General features: G+C 38.5%; 1 protein-coding gene and 1 pseudogene across 1 annotated transcript; one reads left to right on the top strand and one right to left on the bottom strand.

Annotated features, from left to right (window-relative positions):
• Positions 1-309: 309 nt before the first annotated feature.
• On the bottom strand, positions 310-2,755 carry LOC118373899 (homeobox even-skipped homolog protein 2-like). The gene is made up of 3 exons (XM_035760183.1): positions 2,350-2,755; positions 1,777-2,015; positions 310-921 (listed from the first exon to the last, which is right to left on the bottom strand). The coding sequence occupies exons 1-3, from the start codon at positions 2,753-2,755 to the stop codon at positions 310-312; spliced, it is 1,257 nt and encodes a 418-aa protein (XP_035616076.1).
• Positions 2,756-22,361: 19,606 nt separating this feature from the next.
• On the top strand, positions 22,362-23,251 carry LOC118373898 (homeobox protein Hox-D13a-like; annotated as a pseudogene).
• Positions 23,252-27,307: the final 4,056 nt, after the last annotated feature.

The raw sequence follows: 27,307 nt of genomic DNA, 5'->3' as shown, positions 1-27,307 counted from the left end.
GATAAATCACGAGTACCGTGGGCCTATCACTGAATTAGATCGTTATTTATAGGTTTTAAGGCACAGGAATAAAGCTTCATCACCGACGCACTAACAAAATAGTCCTTTAAATTACTGTCAATTTAGCACTTACCAATGTTAACACCTTTTGGCTTCTTTAAAAAAAATGCGAATTATGCTAATTGTTTTGAAATTACCTTTATTTGTCCCCCAAATGTTGGAGTCGTAGATGTAGGCCTATGTATAAACTAATAGCAAAGCATAAAACAGAACCAACTACACTTGATTTAGATCTTCCACACGATGAAGTTATCTGTTTAGTGAAGATTCCTCTCTCTGATCTGGTGATGGAGCCGAAGTTTTGCTCAGGACAGCGGCAGAATACGGAAAAAATCCACTTTCGGACCTTTGCCCGGATGCGGTGCAGGTAAAGTCAGTGTTGGTACTTCTGGAGCCAAGCGCGCTGGCCGCCTGGCTGCTGTGACAACTGAGGCACGAGCATGGCCCAGTGACCGATGGTGCGCTGACCGCAGCTGCACATGCTGCAGCCGCTGCTGCTGATGCTGCGGCAGAGCTATTGAGGCCTGAGGGTGACTGATAAAGTCCTGGGTGCCTGAAGCCACAGAGAAGCTCTGGGCGTGAATAAGGATGGGAGAGTGCACGGAAAGTATCGAGAGGGCGAATGGAGGTAGTGAAAGGTGACGATGCAGCACCAGATGCAGCTGCGGCAGCGGCAGCTGCTGTGACACCCACATGCGGGTAATAGTGCAGAGGTATGTGGGAATGGAAAGGGTATGGTAGACTTCCGGTGGCTGCCGCGTGCGTCATCATGTAGGTGTAAAAGCTTGGATCTGCTGGATGGGGCCAAGACATTGCCAAACGTTGCCTCTTGTCCTTCATCCGCCTGTTCTGGAACCATACCTACAGACAGAGAATCATCATCCATGTTTACTTTAGGACCCTATTAAATCCAACCCGAACTGTAGCATTGTAGTATTACAAAATATCGGGTCGAATCGCATGCATTTTCCCAGTGTTCAGGACATGCGTGTGCCTATATCAATATTTACTGCGTAAACATTGCTAATGCAAGTTTGATCCAATTCGGAGTTTAAAACGAATAGGCAGGTATACATATATTTGTGAATAGTTATTTTTAGGGACCCTTAAAGAAATCAGCAAGTTGAAGAAATGTGTTGACTTTTTTTATAGTTAATTTTTTTTCATTTGTTCATTTCAGATTAATTAATTAATTACTTCATTTCAGATTCATTTCTGGAATAGATTCGAGTAGAACATTGTCTTGCTCACAATGTGAATTATACAAAACGGATTCGTTTACAGGTTTGCTCTGTGTGTGTGTTTTCTCTCTCTCTCTCTCTCTCTCTGTGTGTGTGTGTGTGTGTGTGTGTGTGTGTGTGTGTGTGTGTGTGTGTGTGTGTGTGTGTGTGTGTGTGTGTGTGTGTGTGTGTGTGTGTGTGTGTGTGTGTGTGTGTGTGTGTGTGTGTGTGTGTGTGTGTGTGTTCCGATGTATGCAAGTTGACCATCGTGTGTTTTAGTGGAGTGTGTAATATAACTGTAGCATATATATTCCTAACTATTTGTGATGTAACCTACATTATTATGTCATGTATTTTACATTTTTAAAATAATTGAACCTTTATTTAACTTGTGATACAGCCTGGAATCAAACCAGAGTCTGTCGTGACGCCTCTAGCACTGAGTGCCTTAGACCGCTGCACCACCCTGTATGTATATAACAGAACACAGGCCTACCTTTATTGTAGTTTCCGGTAGATTGAGTGATGCGGCGAGTTCACATCTTCTTGGTCTTGAGACATAATTTTCCCTGTAAAACTCTTTCTCCAGTCTTCCTATTTGTTCTCTGGTAAATGCAGTCCGGTACCTTCTCACCTGATCCGCATTTGACATGTTTGAACACATTCCATTGCCGTTAAAATTGGAAAGGGAGGATGGATTTGTGTTGGAGCCTCCAGAATTATTGTCAGAAAAACCTTTAGGAAAGAAATATGCTATTATTATTCGATAATCTCATCTAAGCTTGATAGGTAATGTTGTTGTGTATACTGACTATTATATATTCTTGTGAAATCACATGAGATAATGCCTATACGCTAAATAATACATAATGTTTTGTAGCATTATTTGTGAAATATTTGAAAATGAAACACACATTTATTCTTTATTAGTTATTATTAGTTATAATATTGTTATATTATTTATAATATTGGTATTGTTATCCATTATCTGTTTTAAAATATCAAATACATTTATTTATCTTTCATGATTTATTTCGATCATTAAATTTGAGGTCCAAGTGAATATTACCGTTGTTGTTGTTTTCCTTGTGTTGGCTCGGGGAACGATACGATGAGCATCCCACTTCCACATCACTGTTCATGTCTGAGTCTTGAGAAACTTCAGGGTACAAGTGGATTTTTTTTCTGCTTTCTGACAAGGAAATCTCCGTTGAGGAGTTATTCTCGCTGTTGTGGTGGGCACCGAAAAGACTGTCCGTTTCGAATTTGCCTTTGTTTGGAATATCCCCGAGACTTCCATGAAGCGAGGCGGAAGTTATTGTCGGGTTTAGTCGATCACTGTGCTGAGCATTTTCGAGGGCCTCCAACACTGAATTTCCAGCCGAGTCTGACAGGGTTGAGAGTCTTTTGCCAGACACGGGACTGTGTAGACCTCTCTCCACCAGAATCATCTCTTTTCTTCTCCTCTCCATCATTAAGCCTTGTAGAAAAAAAATCTATTTCCAGGCTGGTGCTCGGATGAGTTGTGGCGGAGTTAATCCGCATTCAGATCAGCAACTGTCTCTAAACAATATAACACCTTTTTTTATGAGAGGGAGAGACGTAAAAATAAATAGAATACCAATGCGAGCAACGAATGACCGTTCAAAATGACCCGTGAATCATTTTTAGCCCAAAATGTAAAGGTACGCGTGAAGCTGCTCGAATTATCGTATATTGTAACAGGTTTATAAGCAAATAAATACGAGATGGCGTTCATTTGATGATGGATGCGGCCTGCGGTCAGACGAATGGATATACACGTGGAGCGGAAGAGGAGAAGTGAGGAGTGGAGTGAGTGTGTGTTCCTGGATTGATCCGAGTCTGCTTCAGATTGCTCGTGGGTTTGGCCTCGCCTGAAATTGACAGCCTGATTAATAAAATGAGCGTGGCAACATCTCCCTCTTCTTTCAGGAATATCATTATGCTTTGATTCACTGTTGTTTCTCCCTTCTCTTCTCTCTGCCCCTCAGTCTGCTTCTCTTTCTCCATCGATCATTTCACTGAGGCATTTTTGAATGATACATTATTACTTAAATATCTAACAGCATTTAAACAGCATTTAACAGCTTTTAAATGCGAGTTATGATTGTAAATATAACTGTTTCACTTTTTATCATCATTTGAATATGTCTTTTGCGTTTTTGTCATGTTGGTGTTCTACACTGCACACCCGTAAAACACATTTTGAGAGCATCATTATATTATAACTATACGTTAAACAATCTATGTCAGATACAGTATGGTGTAACCAATGCCGCAATGCTTGTGATATTGGCAGTTTCGGTTTTTATTAGTAGCCTATTGTCTCCCTTACTTCTCGAACAAAATACTGTGATTTAGAATGAATTACAATTCATAAGAAATTGGACCTAACGAAAACTAATTTCTTATTTTTTTTGTAATTTTCAAGCCTGGAATAATTATGTTTTATTGAGTTCAATCAAACTCCTCATGAAATATGACCTTTTTATTTACACAGGTTTGAAATTGTATTATAATAAGACCTGTATTGTATATGATTTGGTGTCGTGTATATTTTAGAACTATACTACCAGTATCTCAAAATGTATAGGTTACACAGGTTACTACCGCTATCTCAAATTGTATAGGTTACACAAGTTACTACCGGTATCTCAAAATGTATAGGTTACACAAGTTACTACCGGTATCTCAAAATATATAGGTTACACAAGTTACTGCCGGTATCTCAAAATGTATAGGTTACACAAGTTACTACCGGTATCTCAAAATGTATAGGTTACAGAAGTTACTACCGGTATCTCAAAATGTATAGGTTACACAAGTTACTGCCGGTATCTCAAAATGTATAGGTTACACAAGTTACTACCGGTATCTCAAAATGTATAGGTTACACAAGTTACTACCGGTATCTCAAAATGTATAGGTTACACAGGTTGCTACCGGTATCTCAAAATGTATAGGTTACACAAGTTACTACCGGTATCTCAAAATGTATAGGTTACACAGGTTGCAATCACATGTTTCTTCTGTTATCAAGTATTGTGGTATTAATATTGTGATGAGTTAGTAGCATGTCTCCCGATGTGTTGCTTCTAGATCTTTTAGGCATCATGAACTATAAGGTATATTGTAATATTGTTTGGAACAGAATACATCCAGGTAATGCGCTGTCTCCTAAATGGTGTCAGATTCAGAGGGAGAATGGCTCCTAACGGTAAGGTTAACGGCGAAGGCATCGTGTATACAGTGGCGGAATGGAACAAAGCAGGAAGGAACGTCGTGTATGCATCCTTTGGTGCCCCCCAGAGTTTCCCTGGATTATCACAATGCCTGAGCGTTGAGGTGTTCCATTTTCTGTGAGTAGTAAGGCCATCCTGTGATGAACACGACCATATCTTCAGTTGAAGTATACATACACCTTAGCCAAAAACATTTAAACTCAGTTTTTCACAATTCCTGACATTTAATCCCAGTAAAAAAATCCTGTTTTAGGTCAGTTAGGATCACCACTTTATTTTAAGAATGTGAAATGTCAGATTAATAGTTTATAAAATTATTTATTTCAGCTTGTATTTCTTTCATCACATTCCCAGTGGGCCAGAAGTTTACATACACTCAATTAGTATTTGGTAGTGTAACTGACAGTTAGACTTACAGGTTATGTCATTGTCTTTTGTTTGAATTGTTTATGTGTCCGCTGTGCGGGGGAAATGATAATACAAGCGGAACTACGTAGCTAATACTGTTGTATCGGGGATCCTTATTGTAGCAACACACTTTTGGAGGGAGGCAATCCTGCGCTGCGTTAGCTAAGTTTTCATGTCATCGGGTGTAGTTCATAAAGGTTGAAGAGTGTATGTTAGGATGAAGTGTGAATTCATGCCAGGAATAATAAGTGTGAAGTTTGATTTCCTCCCTTCTGTAATAAGCAGCCAATGAGGTATTTGTTCCTTTATTCATGTATTTAATCTGAACCCGTTATAACGCCGGTTAAACTGTTATGTATGTAAGCACTTCAGAGTTATACCAAGCTAATTAGTCACTCGTAAGATAAGGTTGTAAGAGTGTGCTTAACTGTATTTTTCATTTACTTTATAGTTCTCACGGAAGGTGATAATTCTGACTAAAACTACAGAATAAAGCCGCCAGTTAAAATCAAGGAACGGTTGTGCTCGTGGTTACTGAAGGGAGCTACAGGTAGCATTTCATTTAAATTGTTTAACTTCATTCAAATGTTTAGGGTAGCCTTCCACAAGCTTCCCACAATAAGTTGGGTGAATGTTGGCCTATTCCTCCTGACAGAGCTGGTGTAACGGAGTCAGGTTTGTAAGCCTCCTTGCTCGCACACGCTTTTTCAGTTCTGCTCACATATTTTCTATGGGAGTGTGGTCAGGGCTTTGTGATGGCCAATCCAATACCTTGACAATGTTGTCCTTAAGCCATTTTGCCACAACTTTGGAAGTATGCTTGGCTTCATTGTCCATTTGGAAGACCCATTTGCGACCAAGATTTAACATCCTAATTGATGTCTTGAGATGTTGCTTCAATATATTCACATAATTTTCCTCCCTCATGATGCCATCTATTTTGTGAAGTGCACCAGTCCCTCATGCAGTAAAGCACCCCACAACATGATGCTGCCACCCCCATGCTTCATGGTTGGGATGGTGTTCTTGCAAGCCTCCCCCTTTTTCCTCCAAACATAAGGACGGTCATTATGGCCAAACAGTTCTATTTTTATTTAATCAGACCAAAGGACATTTCTCCAAAAAGTATGATCTTTGTCCCCATGTGCAGTTTCAAACCGTAGTCTGGCTTTTTTATGGTGGTTTTGGAGCAGTGGCTTCTTCCTTGCTGAGCGATATAGGACTCTTTTACTGTGGATATAGATACATTTGTACCTGTTTCCTCCAGCATATTCACAAGGTCCTTTGCTGTTGTTCTGGGATTGATTTGCACGTTTCGCACCAAAGTACATTCATCTCTAAGAGACCGAACTCGTCTCCTTCCTGAGCGGTATGACGGCTGCGTGGTCCCATGGTGTTTATACATGCATACTATTCTTTGTACAGGTGAATGTGGTACCTTCAGGCATTTGGCAATTGTTCCCAAGGATGAACCAGACTTGTGGAGGTCTGCAATTTTTATCTGAGGTGTTGGCTGATTTCTTTTGATTTTCCCATGATGTCAAGCAAAGAGGCACTGAGTTTGAAGGGAGGCCTTGAAATACATCCACAGGTACACCTCCAATTGACTCAAATTATGTAATTTCACCTATCAGAAGCTTCTAAAGCCATAACAAAAATGTTTGTAATTTTCCAAGCTATTTAAAGGCACAGTTTTTTCCCCCATTTTATTTTCACCTTTATTTAACCAGGTAGGCTAGTTGAAAAGAAGTTCTCATTTACAACTGCGACCTGGCCAAGATAAAGCAAAGCAGTGCGACACAAACAACAACACAGAGTTATACATGGAATAAACAAGTGTACAGTCAATAACACGATAGAAGAAAAAGTCTATATACAGTGTGTACAAATGGCTTGAGGAGGTAGGTAGATTGGGTGGGCTATTTACAGATGGACTATGTACAGCTGCAGCGATCGGTTTCGCTGCTCAGATAGCTGATGTTTAAAATTAGTGAGGGAAATATAAGTCACCAGCTTCAGCAATTTTTGCAATTTGTTTCAGTCATTGGCAGCAGAGAACTGGAAGGAAAAGCGGTCAGCTTAGTGTATATAAACTTCTGACCCACTGGAATTGTGATACAGTGAATTATAAGTAAAATAATCTGTCTGTAAATAATTGTTGGAAAAATGACTTGTGTCATGCACAAAGTAGATGTCATAACCGCCTTGCCAAAACAATGGTTTAACAACAAGACATTTGTGTAGTGGTTGAAAAACAAGTTTTAATGACTCCAACCTAAGTGTATGTAAACTTCCGACTTCAACTGTACGTACGGTCACTGTGGGGACAACGTCATCAATGCACTTATTGATGAAGCCAGTGACTGATGTGGTGCACTCCTCAAGGCCATCAGAAGAATCCCGGAACATGTTCCAGTCTGTGCTAGCAAAACAGTCCTGTAGCTTAGCATCTGCATCATCTGACCACTTCCTTACTGAGTGAGTCGCTGGTACTTCCTGCTTTAGTTTTTTCTTGTAAACAGGAATCAAGAGGATAGAGTTACGGTCAGATTGGCCAAATGGAGGCCAAAGGAAAGCTTTGTATGTGTCTCTGTGTGTGGAGTAAAGATGGTCTAGAGGTTTGTACATGTCTCTGTGTGTGGAGTAAAGATGGTCTAGAGGTGTGTATGTGTCTCTGTGTGTGGAGTAAAGATGGTCTAGAGGTGTGTATGTGTCTCTGTGTGTGGAGTAAATATGGTCTAGAGGTTTGTACGTGTCTCTGTGTGTGGAGTAAAGATGGTCTAGGGGTTTGTATGTGTCTCTGTGTGTGGAGTAAAGATGGTCTAGAGGTTTGTATGTGTCTCTGTGTGTGGAGTAAAGATGGTCTAGAGTTTTTTTCCCCTCTGGTTGCACATTTAGCATGCTGATAGAAATGAAGTAGAACGGATATAAGTTTCCCTGCATTTTAAAGTCATCGGCAACGCCTCTGGATGTGCATTTTCTTGTTTGCTTATGGCCTTATACAGCTCGTTGAGTGTCGTCTTAGTGCCAGCACCAGAAGCTATTTTCGGTCATAAGAGACATTGGCAGAAACAGTATGTACAAAGTAAGTTACAAATACCGTGAAAAAAAAACACACAATAGCACAATTGGTTAGGAGCCCGTAAAACGGCAGCCATCTCCTCCGGCACCATCTCTATCATGCGTGGGAATACCTTGGAAAATTAAAATAACTTGGAGCTGATTTTCCTAGTGTTTTTACAAAGTGGAATGGGAATTACTGCATTCGTCAGAAAACCCATAAACATTAGGGATTTCTTTGGGGATGTCTTGAGAAAGATAAAGTGGACTAGCTCAGCCTTTGGAATTAGAATTCTGTTTTGTGGGCTAAACAATGAACAATGGGCGAATTCTAATATGAGAAAGCGTGGGTTGACCCTTCAGGAAACCCCTCCCCAGAATTCTGGGAATCCAATTGCAGCGCTCCAATGGATAGCAGCAACTGTCCTTGAGTCCAACACTTAGGACAAGCTCAGGTCACATGATAGCCAGTGAGGGCTATGTCTTAAATAGAGTTTCATTTTTCTTTTTTTTCACATTTAAATGGCTAAATAATTTCACAGTCTACCAGGAGTACTTGCTACTGTGATTTCTGAAATGCAGAAAGATTGAGTATTTTTCGAATCCAAAATTATACTTTTGTTACATTGTTTGCTAGCTCATCTGGTTAGCTAGCTCTAAGGCTCTCATTAACGCTAGCTATAGCCACTTAATTAATTTAACTTGTCTTCTTAAAATGTTAGCTAACTAAGTTAGCAATGTTATGAATACATCTCTCATCTGCTGTCGACATCAGGATACATTTTGAGAGAGGTTTAATAATCAAGTGGTTATAGCTTTGACTGCATACTGACAGTGAATTCAAGGCCATTCAGTGGCAGGCTAGCTAGCTGTGCTACAAACAGAATTTGACCAGGTTTCCGTGAAGCAATTTTAATGACAGTCCACCACAACATACTCAAGAGGTTCCTGTTTAGCAAGGGTTATTTATAGTCTGTGTTTATTTCATTGTGTCATAGAAACACAGTTTGAGATCATTGTGAGGGGATACAGCGGAGCATGGAAATACCGTCCAACACAAAACTGAGTGAGTAATGTTCTGTCTGAATTTACTTCTGAAGGCAAAAATTTAAAGACAATAATCCTTTCGGTAATTTTGTTATATAAAGCTTAATACATAAGGCTACCAAGCTGATAGAAAATAAACTGACTGAACTTAGCACTGAAGTGTGAAGTGAGAGGTGAGAAAACTCTTGAGCCCAATAATGGCAGGAGATTTTCACAGGCCTTTGACGCCCCCTCCATCGGTGCAGAGAAGATATTCTCCTCAGAATCTCCAAAATTCAACAGCCACAGGGCAACTGTGTTTGGACGTCATAAAAGACCATTCGCCGAAACTGAACAGATATAGCTAGCTAACAACCTCCTTTTCCACGTGGAATGTACGGTGGACAGAGGCTTGCTCGCTACGTTAGCCAGCTAGCTGGGATTTTCTACAAGGAATCTGCCTCCCGAAAAAAAGCTTCTCCCAAGTCGGTATAACACCTACTCCCGTTGCCTGCTGCACTGCTGCTTGGATTCCACCTGGCGATCTGTTCACCGTCTGCCCTGGCCTGTCTCCCCCTGTCTGGTGCAGGTACCCCCACCACACTCTCCCCTCTCTCCCGAGCTTTCGCTCTCCTACAGCACACATGCACTGTGGGGCGAGTGACTCTGAACTCACAATGGCTAGCCCAAAGTCTTTATATTTTTCTCTTGAGCTTTATGATATTTGCTTCATGACTCCTATGAGCTTTGTTGACTATGAACTTACTTGTTTATCCAACCATGGGACAGACTATGTTTGTTCCCACACCCAGGACTTTGACTCTATTGGTTACACAGACTTTTCGCCTCCCATCCTATTCTAACAACGTCTCACCGGTTTTGTATTCATGCTACCTGATGAAATTGCTGTACAATGTGATCTTGTTGCCATCTAATGCACATTTAAATGTCATAAATCAACACTGCAGAGCTCTCCCTGTCCTCTGCCGTGCCCTGATTGTATTACTGCTGATGATATCTGGAAATGTGCATGTACACCCTGGCCCATCTACTGTTGCTAGCCCCAATTCTGACTTGTGCTCTGATATCTGCTTCACTGATTTCTGCTCTCGTAAAAACCTGGGTTTTCTGCACGTTCAAACTAGAAACTTATTACCTAAAATGGATGAATTTGAAAGTGTGGGTTCACAGCTCCAATTCAGGTATGTTGGTCATTACTGAGATGTGGTTAAGAAATAGTGTTTTGAACCTTCCTGGTTATAACCTTTTTCGGCAAAACGGATCATCCAAAGGTGGTGGAGTGGCAATCTTTACCAAGAAATACCATCAGTGCTCAGTTGTTTCCACCAAGTCTGTCCCAAAACAATTCAATGACGCTGATTTTACACATTAAACTTTCAAATAACTCTTTGTTGACTGTTGTTGGGTGTTATTATCGGCCACCATCAGCACAGGCCTGTACCCTAAATGCCATAAGATCTCTCCTGGCCTCTTACACTAAGTCTGAATTTGTCCTGCTAGGTGACCTGAACTGGGGCATGCTTAATCCGCCTGACCATGTCCTAAAGCAATGGGAGTCCCTAAAGCTTTCTAAGATTATTACAAATCCCACAAGATATGACTCCAAAACACCCAGAAAAGGCTACTCTCCTTGATGTTTATCCTTACAAATAATCCTAATGGGTATCAGTCTGGTGTTTTCTGTAATGACCTTAGTGTTCACTGTTTTACAGCCTGTGTTCGTAACGGCTGCTCAGTGAAACGACCTGTTCTGATTTGTCATGGACACTTGCTAAAAAACGTTAATGAGCAAGACTTCCTTTATGACCTGGCCTCTGTAAATTGGTATAGTATCAGCTTGGTCCGCTCTTTCGAAGACGCTTGGACCTTATTTTTTTCAGTGGTATTGAGTGGTATTCAGTGGTATCCATTTTCAGTGGTATTCATTTTCAGTGGTATTGAGTGGTATTCAGTGGTATCCATTTTCAGTGGTATTCATTTTCAGTGGTATTGTTAACAAATACGCAACCATAAAGAAAAATACACAGGTTCAGCCTCTGGTTTGAGTGTGATCTTGCAGAGTTACACCACCTCAAGAATTCCATTTGGCAAATCGCTCTGCAGAAGCATACTAAGTGCACTCAGGCTATCCGGAAGGCCTAAGTTAGTTACTTTAACCTGTTTGGGATAGGGGGCAGTATTTTCACATTCGGATGAAAAGCGTGCCCAGAGTAAACTGCCTGCTACTCAGGCCCAGAAGCTAATACATGCATGTTTTTAGTAGATTTGGATAGAAAACACTCTCAAGTTTCAATAACTGTTTATATGATGTCTGTGAGTATAACAGAACTCAAATGGCAGGCAAAAACCTGAGAAAAATCCAACCAGAAAGTGGATAATCTGAGGTTTGTAGTTTTTCAACTCATTGCCTTTCCAAGATACAGTGTAAATGGGGTCATATTGTACTCCATAAGGCTTGCACTAGATGTCAACAGTCTTTAGAACCTTGTTTCCGGCTTCTACTATGTTATTTCTGACTTTTACTGACTCCACAACATGGCGGGAATCTGTACGGCTTGTTTTTGTGGCTTAGAGCTGTACTCAGATTATTGCATGGTGTGCTTTTTCCGTAAATCTTTTTTGAAATCTGACACAGCGTTTGCATTAACCTCTAGGGTTCGTGGGTCCCACCTGGCCAACATCCAGTGAGATTGCAGAGCGCCAAATTCAAATACAGAAATACTAATTATAAAAATTCAGAAAACAAAACATATTTTACATGGGTTTAAAGATTAACTTCTTGTGAATCCAACCACGGTGTCAGATTTAAAAAATGCTTTACGGCAAAAGCATACCTTACGATTATTTGAGAACATAGCCCAGCAGACAAATCATTACAAACAGTAGCCAGCCAAGTAAAATAGTTACACAAGTCAAAAATAGCGATAAAAGTAATCCCTTACCTTTAATGATCTTCATATGGTTGCACTCAGAAGACATTAATTGACTCAATAAATGTTCCTTTTGTTCGATTAAGTCCCTTTCTATCCAAAAACCTCAGTTTTGTTCGCACGTTTTCTTCAGTAATCTACAGGCTCAAACGCAGTCAAAACAGGCAGAAAAAAAGTCCAAAGTGTATCCATAAAGTTCATAGAAACATGTCGAACGATGTTTATATTCCATCCTCAGGTTATGTTTTAGCCTAAATGATCTCTAATATTTCAACCGGACAATAACATTGTCAATATAAAAGGTAAACAAGAAAGGCACTCTCTTGGGATTGCGCATGAAAAAGCTCTGTGACACGTCAGGGTCTACTCATTCAGACTGGTCTTACTCCCTCATTTATCAGAATACAAGCCTGAAACAATGTCTAAAGACTGTTGACATCTAGTGGAAGGCATAGGAACTGCAATTTGAGTCCTAAGTCAATGGATACTGTAATGGCATTGAATAGAAAACTACAAAACCCCCAAAAATACTACTTCCTGAATGGATTTTTCTCAGGTTTTCACCTGCTCAATCAGTTCTGTTATACTCACAGACACTACTGTTTTTTAAAATCCGAATCTACCAGTTATATGCATATCATATCTTCTGGGCCCGAGTAGCAGGCCGTTTAATTTGGGCATGCTTTTCATCCAAAATTCCGGATGCTGCCCCCTACCCTAGAGAAGTTAAGGAGAAGTATATCTTTAATTCTGTGCATAACACTTGTATCTTTTATCAATGTTTATGATGAGTATTTCTGTAAATTGATGTGGATCTCTGCAAATTCGCCAGATGTTTTCGAGGCACAACATTACTGAACATTATGCGCCAATGTAAACTGAGATTTTTGGATTTAAATATGAACTTTATCGAACAAAACATACATGAATTGTGTAACATGAAGTCCTATGAGTGCCATCTGATGAAGATCATCAAAGGTTAGTGTTAATATAATTTAATTATGCCAATGTGCTTTCATCAATTGAAAGCCCTTCATCTATTTTATAAGAAATTGTAAGATTTCTTGTTGCATAAAATAGACACAGACCAGTCTTTAAATAATAGGTAATATAATTTATTATCGGAGCACGCTACCACTCAAAGCAAAAGCATCAGTTTAAATACAGATCATGACGTCATTTCACTGTCTTAAACGACCCCCCCCCCCTCTCGACAGGACAAAGTAAGGTGAAGAGTTCATTCTAACTTACTAACACACTCCCAGATAACGTTTGACCCCTCAACATTATCGATCACCACTGAACTGACAGGTTTAATTAACAGAAACCCTAGGAAGGCACTCACTGCCTAATCTAAAAACCCCGGAGCTAAGTTTCAGGTTGGGTCAACCATAGGCTAACGACCTTATGTGTTTACACAGTCCACAACCCATTTGTTCCTGCCCAGTAGAAATGGTGTTCATTAACATTCTATTCCTCCTTGTCCTGTCACACAATTTCTTCTTATGAACTCATATTGTTAATCAGATATAATATAACAGAGTATAAGTTTACTTACACTTCCATTTCAAATGATTTGTGCAGTCATATTAATCATAATTTCCTAACAGTTAGTGATACATTTTATTTCTATTTCTGCTTTTTGTAACTCCTCTCTTTGGCTGGAAAATGGCTGTGTTTTTCTGTGACTAGGCACTGACCTAACATAATTGTATGGTGTGCTTTCGCTGTAAAGCCTTTTTGAAATCGGACACGATGGGTAGATTAACAAGAAATTAAGCTTTAATTTGGTGTATTGCACTTGTGAATGTATGAAAGTTAAACATTTAAAAAAAATATTTTCGAATTTCGCTCTCTGCCATTTCAGCGGTTGTTGTCTAGCAGAACACCTAGCCTTTTAAGGAGCAGATCTCTCTCTGTGGGTCTAACCCCAAGACGTTCTGGAAAACGGTTAAAGACCTGGAGAATAAACCCTCCTCCTCACAGCGGCCCATGTCCCTTGATGATGTGGTTGTTACTGACAAGGAGCACATGGCTGCACTCTTTAATCACCACTTCATTAAGTTAGGATTCCTATTTGACTGCCATGCTTGATCCTAGGTCCCATGCTCTTCTCAATTTACATCAACAACATAGCAGTAGGAAGCTCTCTCATCCATTTATATGCAGATGATATAGTCTTATACTCAGCTGGCACCTCACCAGATGTTGTGTTAAACACTCCACGACAAAGCTTTCTTAGTGTCCAACAATCTTTCTCTGCCCTTAACATTGTTCTGAACACCTCCAAAACAAAGGTCATGTGGTTTGGTAAGAAGAACGCCCCTCTCCCCACAGGTGTGATTACTACCTCTGATGGTTTAGAGCTTGAGGTAGTCACCTCATACAAGTACTTGGAAGTATGGCTATATGGTACACTGTCCTTCTCTCAGCACATATCAAAACTGCAGACTAAAGTTCAAACTAGACTTGGTTTCCTCTATCGTAATCGCAAAAGACACACAAACTGGACCGTTTTATCTCCATCTCTTCATTCAAAGACTCAATCATGGACACTCTTAGTGACAGTTGTGGCTGCTTCGCGTGATGTATTGTTGTCTCTACCTTCTTGCTCTTTGTGCTCTTGTCTGTGCCCAATAATGTTTGTATCATGTTTTGTGCTGCGATCATGTTGTGCTGCTGCCATGTTGTGTTGCTCCCATGCTGTGTTTTCATGTGTTGCTGCCATACTATGTTGTTGTCTTAGGTCTCTCTTTCTGTAGTGTTGTGGTGTCTCTCTTGTCGTGATGTGTGTTTTGTCCTATATTTGTATTTTATTTTAAATTTTTAATCCCAGCCCCCATCCCCGCAGGAGGCCTTTTGCCTTTTGGTAGGTCTTCATTGTAATAAGAACTTGTTCTTAATTAACTGACTTGCCTAGTTAAATAAAGGTTAAATAAAAATTTGCCAGTGGCTGAATGGAGAATTGGGAAGCATTGGGAAATTGTTGTCCAAGATTGCAACAGTAACCAAGTGGGGCGGGACATAGGGTAGCCTAGTGGTTAGAGAGTTGGACTAGTAACCGGACGGTTGCAAGTTCAAACCCCCGAGCTGACAAGGTACAAATCTGTCGTTCTGCCCCTGAACAGGCAGTTAACCCACTGTTCCTAGGCAGTCATTGAAAATAAGAATTTGTTCTTAACTGACTTGCCTAGTTAAATAAAGGTAAAATAAAATTAAAAGAAATAGGCAAGTGTCAATTTGTATTGTGAAGTCACAAATGGATGTTACACACATTGTCACAATTATGATGTCACAATGGGATATTAGTACGAAAATGTTCATTATTTGGGAAATTGGCTCCTTGTGATGCATGTATAGACTATAATGTCACCTGATATAGAGGATAGCTGTCATTTTGTCAGTAAACAAAACATGTAGGTCTAGCCATGTGTTTTCCCCTTATGATGCATGAATAGACTATTATGTCACGTGATATAGGTTACTATAGCTGTCGTTTGTCAGTAAAACTAGTCAGCTTTTGTAGGTTATTCCTGAAAAGGGCCAACAACTTAAATATAAAAAGTATGTATTTATGAAATACATGAAACAAATAGTATGATTATTGGTTGATTAGTATTATGTAGTGTTTGAATTCATATTTATATGTAAATAAATAGGCATACTCTGTGTATGATTAATTGTAGATGGTTTAAATTAGCCATGATACTTAGGTTATATCATTGGAATAGTTCAGTGTTATTTTATTTCTATTTAATTTTAGAATCATTTAGTTAAAAACTTCTTAAGGCTAGGGAGCAATATTTTCACGTCCGGATGAAAAGTGTGTCCAAAGTAAACTACCTGCTACTCAGGCCCAGAAGCTAGGATAAGCATATAGTTGGTAGATTTGGATAGAAAACACTTGAACGTTTCTAGAACTGTTACAAGTATGTCTGTGAGTATAGCAGAACTTATTTGGCAGGCAAAACCACAAGGAAAAACATTTTTTGAGGTCACTCTCTTTTCAATGGGTTTTCTATGTGGATCTAGATTTCTAAGGAACTTGCTTGCAGTTCCTATCGCTTCCACTAGATGTCAACAGTCTTTAGAAATTGGTTGATGTTATTCCTTTGAGACATGAAGAAGTCGCCATTTCCTATCTGGGTGGAGTGGGAAACTGGGAAACACTGGGCCAAGTGTACTGTTGTGGTTGGGGCGCGCGACCTGAAAGCTTGCTCCACTTTGTTTTCGTCCGGTATTGAACACAGTTTATTTTTACATTTTATTGATTATTTACATTTAAAAATACCTAAAGTTGGATTAGGAAAATTGTTTGAAATGTTTGGATCAAGTTTACAGGTAATTTATTAGATACTTTGTAGTCATGTTGCTCAAGTTGGAACCGGTGTATTTCCTGAATCAAACGCGCCAAATAAATTTACATTTTGGGGATATAACGACAGAATTTATTGGACAAAAGGACCATTTGTGATGTTTAATGGACATATTGGAGTGACAACAGAAGAAGATCTTCAAAGGTAAGGCATGAATTATATCGTTATTTTGGACTTTTGTGTCGCGCCTGGCGGGTTGAATTATGATTTTCATGTGTTTGTTTGATGGGGTGCCGTCCTCAGATAATAGCATGGTTTGCTTTCGCCGTAAAAGCCTTTTTGAAATCTGACACTGTGGCTGGATTAACAAAAAGTTCATCTTTACACCGATGTATAACACTTGTATGATTTATGAATTATTATTATGAGTATTTCTGTTTTTGAATTTGCCGCGTTGCTATTTCACTGTCTGTTGTCAAATCAATCTCGTTAACGGGATTGGCGTGCGAAGGGATCACTAAGAAGTTACATTTAATTAAGAACCTATGCCCAAAGCTCTTCATCAAGTTTAATTGTTGCACTTGTGACTCACTGATGGTCTTTGACGTTAGTGGGCTAACTGTTTTACAACAGTGTGCAGTCTGTCAACAACCTTTTAAGACACTCGTTTGAGTAGAAGTCAAAGACAAAACAGCAGGTTGTAGAGCACAAATCAATTGTCTGGTTTTGTTTTTCGACTTCTCAAATTGTGCTCGTTAGGAAGTAATTTAAACCCACAGGTGTAGAACTTGCTTTGGACTGTGATGGATATTTAGCTACTGCAGTCTCCACAATTGATGAATCCATTCTCAATGTAAACTGATAGAGCCATCTAGTGATAACCTTCTACCATTGCAGGCTGCCACCCTTTAAGACCATAGATTTGTGCTAGAAGGTATACTCTATTCATTAGCATCAACAGAATCTTCAAATGCAAGTATTATGCCCCAAACTGTACTCACAGCGAAAGGTTACACTCACTGTACACCGACTGATTCGACCTTAGGAATTCAACTAGTTATGAACGTATTAGAACGTCTAGTCTGTGTGTGCCACTGTTATGGCCGTTAGAAATACAGGAACAATAAAGGAAATATACAGTGCCTTCGGAAAGTATTCAGACCCCTTGACTTTTTCCACATTTTGTTATGTTACAGCCTTATTCTAAAATAGATTACATAAATTAAAATCCTAAGCAATCTACACACAATAACCCATAATGACATCACAGTACCCCATAACGAAAAAAACAAAAACAGGTTGTTAGAAATGTTTTAAAATGTATTTAAAAAACAAAAACAAACATTATTTACATAAATATTCAAACCCTTTGCTATGAGACTTGGGTGCATTCGGTTTCCATTGATCATCCTTGAGATATTTCTACAACTTTTTATTTTATTTATTTTTATGTCACCTTTATGTAACCAGGTAGGCTAGTTGAGAACAAGTTCTCATTTACAACTGCGACCTGGCCAAGATAAAGCAAAGCAGTGCGACACAAACAACAACACAGTGTTACACATGGAATAAACAAGCATACAGTCAATAACACAATAGAAAAAAAACGTTTGGATTGGAGAAAAAAATAAAACTTGATTGGAGTCCACCTGGAGTCCAAATTCAGTTGATTGAACATGATTTGGAGATGGCACACACCTGTCTATATCAGGTCCCACAGTTGACAGTGCATGTCAGAGCAAAAACCAAGCCATGTTGTTGAAGGAATTGTCCGTGGAGTGCTGAGACAGGATTCTGTAGAGGCACCGATTCGGAAAATGGTACCAAAAAATGTCTGCAGCATTGAAGGTCCCCAAGAAACAAGACTCTTCCTAGAGCTGGCTGTCCGGCCAAAAGGCGCAATGAGGGGAGAAGGGCCTTGGTCAGGGCGGTGACTCATCTCTAGAGTTCCTCTGTGGAGATGGGAGAACCTTCCAGAAGGACAAACATCTCTTCAGCACTCCACCAATCAGGCCTTTATGGTGGAGTGTCCAGACGGAAGCCACTCCTCAATAAAAGGCACATGACAGGCTACTTGGAGTTTGCCAAAAGGGACCTAAAGACTCTCAGACCATGAGAAACAAGATTCTCTGGTCTGATGAAACTAAAATTGAACTCTTTGGCCTGAATGCCAAGTGTCACGTCTGGAGGAAACCTGGCCCCATCCCTATGGTGAAGCATGGTGGTGGTGGCATCATGCTGTGGGGATGTTCTTCAGTGGCAGGGACTGGGAGACTAGTCAGGGTCAAGGGAAATATGAATGGAGCAAAGTACAGAGAGATCCTCGATGAAAAACCTGCTTCAGAGCGCTCAGGACCTCAGACTGATGCGAAGGTTCACCTTCCAACAGGACAATGACCCTAAGCACACAGCCAAGACAACGCAGGAGTGGCTTCGGGACAAGTCCCTGAATGTCCTAGAGTGGCCAGAGCCCGGATTTGAATCCGATCAAGCCTCTCTGGAGAGACCTGAAAATAGCTGTGCAGCAACGCTCCCCATCCAACCTGACAGAGCTTGAGAGGATCTGCAGAGAAGAATGGGAGACACTTCCCAAATATAGGTGTGCTAAGTTTGTAGCATAATACCCAAGAAGACTCGATGCTGTAATCGTTGCCAAAGGTGCTTCAACAAAGTACAGAGTAAAGGGTCTGAATACTTATGTAAATGTGATTTTTCCATTTTTTTATTTTATACATTTGCAAACATTTCTGAAAACCAGTTTTTGCTTCGTGATTATGGGGTATTGTATGTAGCTTGATTGGGGGGGCACAATTGAATTAATTGTAGATTAAGGCTGTAATGTAACAAAATGTGTAAAAAGTCAAGGGGTCTGAATACACTGTAGCTTTCATCAGATTTGATGTGCAGCTACGCATTGTGTTGTATGCTCCCCGTTTTATGCTTTATTTGATTTGTTTTGAAGAACACAACTTTCTATTGACAACTATTATATCCTTAAGTATAGACAGCAAGTTTAAGTGTGATGTTCAAGTGTGATAGTGTTTCCATTTTGTGCTACTTTGAATTTTAGCCTTTATTTATCTAAGTCAGTTAAAACTTCGTAGGGCTGCAATCCCGTTAACGGGATCGATATGACAACAGCCAGTCAAAGTGCAGAGCGCCAAATTCAAACAACAGAAATCTCGTAATTAAAATTCCACAAACATATACCATTTTAAAGGTAATCTTGTTGTTAATCCCACCAAAGTGTCCGATTTCAAATAGGCTTTACAGCGAAAGCATCACAAACGATTATGTTAGGTTACAGCCAAGTCACAGAAAAATTCAGCTATTTTTCCAACCAAAGAGAGGAGTCACAAAAAGCACAAATAGAGATAAAATGAATCACTAACCTTTGATGATCTTCATCAGATGACACTCATAGGACTTCATGTTACACAATACATATATGTTTTGTTCGATAAAGTGCATATTTCTATTAAAAAAATCTCAATATACATTCGCGCATTATGTTCACTAGTTCCAAAAACATCCGGTGATATTGCAGAGAGCCACATCATTTTACAGAAATACTCATTATGAATGTCTATGAAAATACAATTGTTAGACATGGAAATATAGATACACTTCTCCTTCAATGCAACCGCTGTGTCAGATATTGTTTTTAAAGGGGAAAAAAAGCAAACCATACAATAATCTGAAGTCGACAACAAAGCAGCCAAAAATATATCCGCCATATTGGGTCGTCAACATTAGTCATAAATAGCATTATAAATATTCCCTTACCTTTGTTGATCTTCATCAGAATGCACTCCCAGGAATCCCAATTCCACATTAAATGTTTGATTTAGTTCGATAATGTCCATCATTTATGTCCAAAGAGCTACTTTTGTTAGCACGTTTGGTAAACAAATCCAAAGTCATGAAGCGCGTTCCCTAGTTACAGACTAAATGTCAAAAAGTTCCATTACTCTCCATAGAAACGTGTCAAACGATGTATGGAATCAATCTTTAGGATGTTTTAACATAAAACTTCAATAATATTCCAACCGGAGAATTCCTGTATCTGTAGAAAAGCAATCAAACGAGAGCTAACTCTCTCGTGACCGCGCCTCAGAGCCTGTGGCACTCTGCCAGACACCTGGCTCAAACAGCCCTTATGAGCCCCCACCTCACAGTAGAATCCTCAAACAAGTTTCTAAAGAATGTTGACATCTAGTGGAAACCTTATGAAGTGCAACATAACCAATATCCCACTGTGTATTCAATAGGGGCTGGGTTGAAAATCGACCAACCTCAGATTTCCCACTTCCTGTTTGGATTTCTTCTCAGGTTTTTGCCTGCCATATGAGTTATGTTATACTCACAGGCATCATTAAAACAGTTTTAGAAACTTTATAGTGGTTTCTATCCAATACTAATAATAATATGCATATATTAGCAACTGGCACTAAGGAGTAGGCCGTTTACTATGGGCACCTCTGGGCACCTTTCATCCATGCTACTCAATACTGCCCCTGCAGCCATAAGAAGTTTTTAAGAAAAAAATAGAATTTTACAATGACAGCCTACCAAGAGACAAAAGTCTTCATGCGACAAAACACACATCATGACAAGAGAGACAACACAACACTACATAAAGAGCGACCTAAGACAACAACAGAGCAAGGCAGCAACACATGACAACACATGTAGCATGGTAGCAACACAACATGACAACAACATGGTAGCAACACAACATGGTAGCAGCACAAAACATGGTACAAACATTATAGGGCACTGACAACAAACAGCACAAAGGGCAAGAAGGTAGAGACAACAATACACCACGCAAAGCAACCTCAATTGTCTGTTTTTATTGGAGTTGACTATTTAGTATATGGCGTAACCTTGAGCAGAGTAAACCCTCACAAGAGATCCTACTGGAATTGCATATTGCCTCAATTCAATTCTAAGACTTTGAACAGTGTTTGGAGTTATTGGTTCTATAGTGACATCCATGCCAATGGACGTAGAAGGCTTGAATAATAGTTGAAAATGTTTTTTTTCGAGGACTAAAATATTTGAATAGTGGTAGACTCCTATTCCAACCATAGCTAGCACAGTGGTTTGTGTATTCCCCAACGAAAAAAACGATCCCAATAGCCGCTTGAAAAATATTGTTTTCGGTTAAAAAAAATGTATATATGTGAATGTGATGCATTCATTGTTTTTAACACGAATATAAAAATATGTTGATTCCTGTATTGCTATATCATGGAATAATTTTGTATATACCATTGTGACTTTTATCATTACAATTGCATAACTAGTTTGATGTAAATATTTTAAGAATAACTAATGAAGTCGACACAAAGCATGCAACATTTTTAAAATGGGCTATTAGCTGCTTCCCATGTTTAACAAGTGTTCATGTTTTTTTTCTCCCATTTTCAGACAATAACATAATTTTTTTCTGTTCTGATTTTTTATTTGTTTGTTCAGTTCGGGATGTATTTTTACTCGAGCAAATGAATAGGCTGTTTCTGTAGTTGATTGCAGTTCAGATAGGTTCAGCCGTGAGAAAGTCTTGGCGAAGTTGGCAACGAAAACGTTATAGCCTAAGTTAACCTGTATATATCCAGTTTAATAAAAGCTGTCATTGATGAATAAAATAGGCTTTTGATACATTTGTTGACAATAAAAAACCATTGTTTTGAAGTCACTTTATGATTTTATATATGCCTAAGCATAGGCCTATTTAATATTCAAATGTCTTGCAGTTTTTACGTTTTATAGTTTTGGAAACCTGAGTATTATATAATTCACATTTTCCTTATTTTACTATTATTCTTTCCAAAACACAAAACCACAATAGCATGTCACGTGAAAGCAACCGACCAACCACATTTAGTTGTCAGTGTTTTGGCATTAGTCAGGCGAAACATATATAATGGCTTATTTGTCTTCATCCTTGGTTTGGTTTCACGCGCTGCAATGCAGTACCTTGTGGATCTGAGAGGACTATGTGAGGTTTTCCACGGAGAGAAATGGCGGTGGCTGTTCTTCAAAACTGAAATGAAGGTCTTGGGAGATAACATCTCCTCTGTTAATCGTCGTTTGTATTAATCTGCTCGTGGCTCTCACCCAAGCAGGTCTGCTTCAGGAGTAAGGGTATACACAATTTAAGTCAAACCGAACTCTCTTGGCCCAGAATCTCTTCGACCATATGCAACTCTGTCTACAACAACTGCAAATCCATCACTCACTTTTGGCTGTCATTTCGGGAGTAGTTCATTTGGATGCAAATTCCCTGACAGTAATATATTACAACAGGGTGTAATGAAATCTACGTCCCCGGAGTCTCCATCCTCTGTGTGGATACTCCACAGATAAACCAATGCATTTCTTCCTTGTTTTGTTTTTTTGGTTAAAAAAAAAGTTCCTAAACTGCAGTGAAAATGCAGTCCAGACTGAAAGATGTTGGTGATGTTTTCCCAAGGCTACCCAAGAATCGCTGGATATCATGATGTATCTCTTGTAACCAGGGCTGGTCTTGGAGATCCGAGGCACGAGCGGGATTTACCTATCGAGGACTATCATCAATGGATCTGGGCTCATGGTGCAGTCCACTCTATTATACCAGAGAATAGACCAAGGGCTCGCAAGTCATCTCTCACAGGTCGGTTATATCTTCTTTGACCTATTTTGAACTATTATTTCACCCACTTACAATGGCTTTAGTGTTTTAATTTTTAAAAGTAGTTAGCCTACCCGAGGGTTCCAGAAGAATTAATAAACACATTATTTTAGCCTGAAAACACTCAAGACCACACTACTAACTGCCATTTACGTTTGTGGTAATATCATGTCAAAATGATTTTCATATTCTCGAAACATGTACGTTCTTCTTGTTCCATACTTGTGTAGAGGAAAACATTATGAACCAGTCAGATGTCAGCACTTGATACAGACGTTGGAGAAATAACGGGTGCCCTTCACGAAACTACAGCTCACTGAACAACGAGAGTTTATTACCAAAGAGAAAAAACTACGTATCGCTTCTTCCACCAACCTTTCTGAGAGACAAGTCAACAATATGGTTTCAAAATCGTCGTGTCCATTATCATTATTGTCTCAATTATTAGTTATTTTGGTAAATATTTATATGAATGTGTTGTAATACCTGCTAATTGATCGGTTGAGTCAATGTCTATTGTTTATATTAAATCATATATTTGTATGTTTAAATTGTATATACATCTCTGAGATGTTTTTGTTATTGGTGAAATTTTAGGCCTTTGGCCACATTTGAAGTATATTGTAATAATATCATATCACCTAGATTTAGACGATGGGCATTACATTTAGGGTAGGTTTACCCAGAAAAAGACAACAAATCATTCTCAATCTCCATTAAAAGTGCCTTTTATTCCAGGGCTAGGCTTCTGTGTCCGGGAAACCGCCCCTTAAAGTCTATTGACACATGTATTGTATTTTTTATGGGTGGGCATGGGTCTGCTTGAATACGTGACCACACATTTACAATTACGCTCATTTGTTTTCATAATGTAACACTTAGCCAAAGCAAAGAGGGAATTTGGTATGATTGGGTGAATAAAATACAATTGTTCACACAATCAAAATTTCGAATTTTTCTAAGACGTATCAAGTTAGTTCTTAAACATTCATTGTGTATCTTAGACTATGGTCTAACAACACACACTTTTTGCGATGTGGCTGTGAAGGCATGTAGAAGGTCTACGCTGAGCCTACTTGCACTTAGGTCCACGTTTTTAGTTTTGCAATCAATCAATCTAATCGATCAATCTAAAAATGTTCATAGTCTATTTTTATTTTTAAAAATGTTAGATACATTTTTTCTTTCTGACCTTACACATTTACAGACTATGATCTCATCACAGGAGTTAATAATAAAATGGCAACTATTCATGTACTATTTTCGCCATCTACTGGATTCAGCACGCAATTGCTCCACAAGAGGGCACTTTCTTTTCGAAAAACACAAATGAAATACATTTATTTGCCAATAAAGTTATCAGAGATTATGGAAAATCATTTGATTTTTTATTAAGACAAATCATAACCGGTTTGGTGACGTTTTATATGACAATGTAAAAACCTTCTATGTCAGCGCAAAATAAATATACTGTAAAGACCCTGGGTTTATAAGTGCGGATATCGACTCTGCCACTCGAGCATGCTTTTGGGGCATAGTCGATAGCGCGCTGGACTTCGGGTCAGAAGGTTGAGGCTTCGAGATGTGCCTGTTTCATTACAACACCCACCCAGGCACAGAAAACAACACGAGTTCATATGAAACACACACCTGGGTTTAAATCGTCAGGGTGTTGGCAATTATCTTACTAGTGATCAACCCACATCAAATGTTGTATGCATGATATTTTCTTGAAAGGCGACCAGAGGCAATTTATTTGTTCTGACAAGCGAACAGTCGACTGTAGAAAGAAACCATACTGAACATGTAGCCAGTCCACTTCGACCTGTTTTTGATTAATCTAAGCTCTCTGGACTTTGACGTTGAACTATACCGATATACCGTTGAACTATACCGATATTACACGCTTTCAGTAAGAAAAACGTTGGCTTTTGTAATATTTTGTAATATCCATACAACATATTGTAATATCCATATAACATATTTTGGAGCGTCGTTTCCTGTGTATCAATGGCTCAAATAATGTCGTTTTAATCTATTCTTAAATTTACTAGACTCGTAAAAGATGGGGGGCTAGGCTGTCGCCTTTCTTTCCGGAGACGGAGGGTTTACAATTGTCATTTTCTCGCGTCCGAGGATCCAGTCTAGATTTGCTCGGGAAACTTAAGGAGAACGTAAAATGACTAATCGAGATATGTCAAGGGGTCAGCATGAAAAAAGTGTTGAGTGGAGGCTATTCTAATATCGATATTATAGAAATCCAGAACCGAGCAATTTATGTTGTGAAATAGATTTAAATATATATATATAGCCATATTTGTGTAGTTATAATCCAGTTGCTAATATATGTATAACTAGTTTTGCTAAAGAAACGTATCAAAAGAGGACATTTCTTTACTATATATGTCAAGAGAGTACTATTTAAGAGAGTACTATTTAAATGTGTGAAGTAAAAAATACGTTGATGTATATTTGAATAACAAATTAACCATAGCCATAGGCCTGAACGGGATTGGTATTTTTCAAGTGGCACAAATGGTAGGATGAACAGCAGTAGGCGTATAATATCTATTTTCTTCCCGTTTGGTTATTCATTAGTTATCATATTGTGGTCTTACTGAGAGAAGCAATTCGTTTGAAGTTATGCAAGGCTACCGTGTTGTTTGTTTGACCATTGCAGGCTTATTTTTCTATATACTTAATACAATAATGTATTAATTTCTAAATGGCGTATAAAACAGTGACAGTAGTGGGGAATCACAATTTCTCTAATAAGAAAACTATGTTCAGTCGTTTGAGGTATATGTAGGGCTATGTCCATGAGCTGTGAATAGAGGAAGAATTCAATTTTAGGATTTATGTAATACTCAACATTTGTCAGTAGGATTAGCTAGTATTATTGCGTTGAAATTGTATGAACAGTAATCAAGCATAGCATTAACGGGGCGGCAGGTAGCCCAGTGGGAAGAGCGTTGGACTAGTAACTGAAAGGTTGTAAAAAATCGAATCCCCGAACTGGCAAGGTAAATATCTTTCGATCTGCTTCTGTGGCAACCATACCCAGTGTTATTACGTTTTAGGAATAGTCTTCGTAGCAAACCATCATCCATCTTAATGTTGGTTTCATTTGTTTTTACACTGCTGCCTTATACTTTTAGCTAAATCTTAGTAGCTTGGCATATGATAGACCTAAGTAAAACTAGCCTCATTCTTTCTTAACTTGAGCATAATTTTGTGTAAATTACATTGTCTTGCACTGAACATATATTTTGTTTAAATTACAACAATAAATCGTAGGCTATAGCTAACTAGCAACAACGCCTTATACTAATACGAATAATCTCTTGGCATTGAAAATCGTCTCTTCGATTTCAATTTCTCCATCTAACAAACACCTTTTAGTTAAAAAAAATAATAATTCCCATTTGTATTTTTTATATAGGCCTATACATGTATTTGTATTTTTTATATAGGCCTATACATGTATTTGTATTTTTTATATAGGCCTATACATGTATTTGTATTTTTTATATAGGCCTATACATGTATTTGTATTTTTTATATAGGCCTATACATGTATTTGTATTTTTTATATAGGCCTATACATGTATTTGTATTTTTTATATAGGCCTATACATGTATTTGTATTTTTTATATAGGCCTATACATGTATTTGTATTTTTTATATAGGCCTATACATGTATTTGTATTTTTTATATAGGCCTATACATGTATTTGTATTTTTTATATAGGCCTATACATGTATTTGTATTTTTTATATAGGCCTATACATGTATTTGTATTTTTTATATAGGCCTATACATGTATTTGTATTTTTTATATAGGCCTATACATGTATTTGTATTTTTTATATAGGCCTATACATGTATTTGCATTTTTTATATAGGCCTATACATGTATTTGTATTTTTTATATAGGCCTATACATGTATTTGTATTTTTTATATAGGCCTATACATGTATTTGTATTTTTTATATAGGCCTATACATGTATTTGTATTTTTTATATAGGCCTATACATGTATTTGTATTTTTTATATAGGCCTATACATGTATTTGTATTTTTTATATAGGCCTATACATGTATTTGTATTTTTTATATAGGCCTATACATGTATTTGTATTTTTCTCTTAACATCACATTACCTTATGGAATGTATTTCCTTGCGGTATTAAGGCCAATGGTGGGACTGAACAACATGTTTTGCATATCACGTGACACTGCATTAACAAATCAACAATTAATTTCCCTTTATTATTTATCAGTCGCTAAAAGGGTTGTAAGAAGCGTTTGAGAGAGCTTC

The sequence above is a fragment of the Oncorhynchus keta genome, chromosome 7, assembly GCF_023373465.1.
Source record: "Oncorhynchus keta strain PuntledgeMale-10-30-2019 chromosome 7, Oket_V2, whole genome shotgun sequence".
In the NCBI taxonomy this organism is placed as follows: domain Eukaryota; kingdom Metazoa; phylum Chordata; class Actinopteri; order Salmoniformes; family Salmonidae; genus Oncorhynchus; species Oncorhynchus keta.
Note: the sequence above shows the minus strand (reverse complement) of the source record. Positions and strands in the feature narration are given on the sequence as shown.

Excerpts from the sequence above, each read along its gene's own strand:
- LOC118373899 (XM_035760183.1), bottom strand. The coding sequence starts at position 2,755 with ATGATGGAGAGGAGAAGAAAAGAGATGATTCTGGTGGAGAGAGGTCTA. Across the intron at positions 2,016-2,349 it reads CAAGGAAAACAACAACAACG|GTTTTTCTGACAATAATTCT; the intron begins GTAATATTCACT and ends TCTTTCCTAAAG. Across the intron at positions 922-1,776 it reads TACCGGAAACTACAATAAAG|GTATGGTTCCAGAACAGGCG; the intron begins GTAGGCCTGTGT and ends CTCTGTCTGTAG.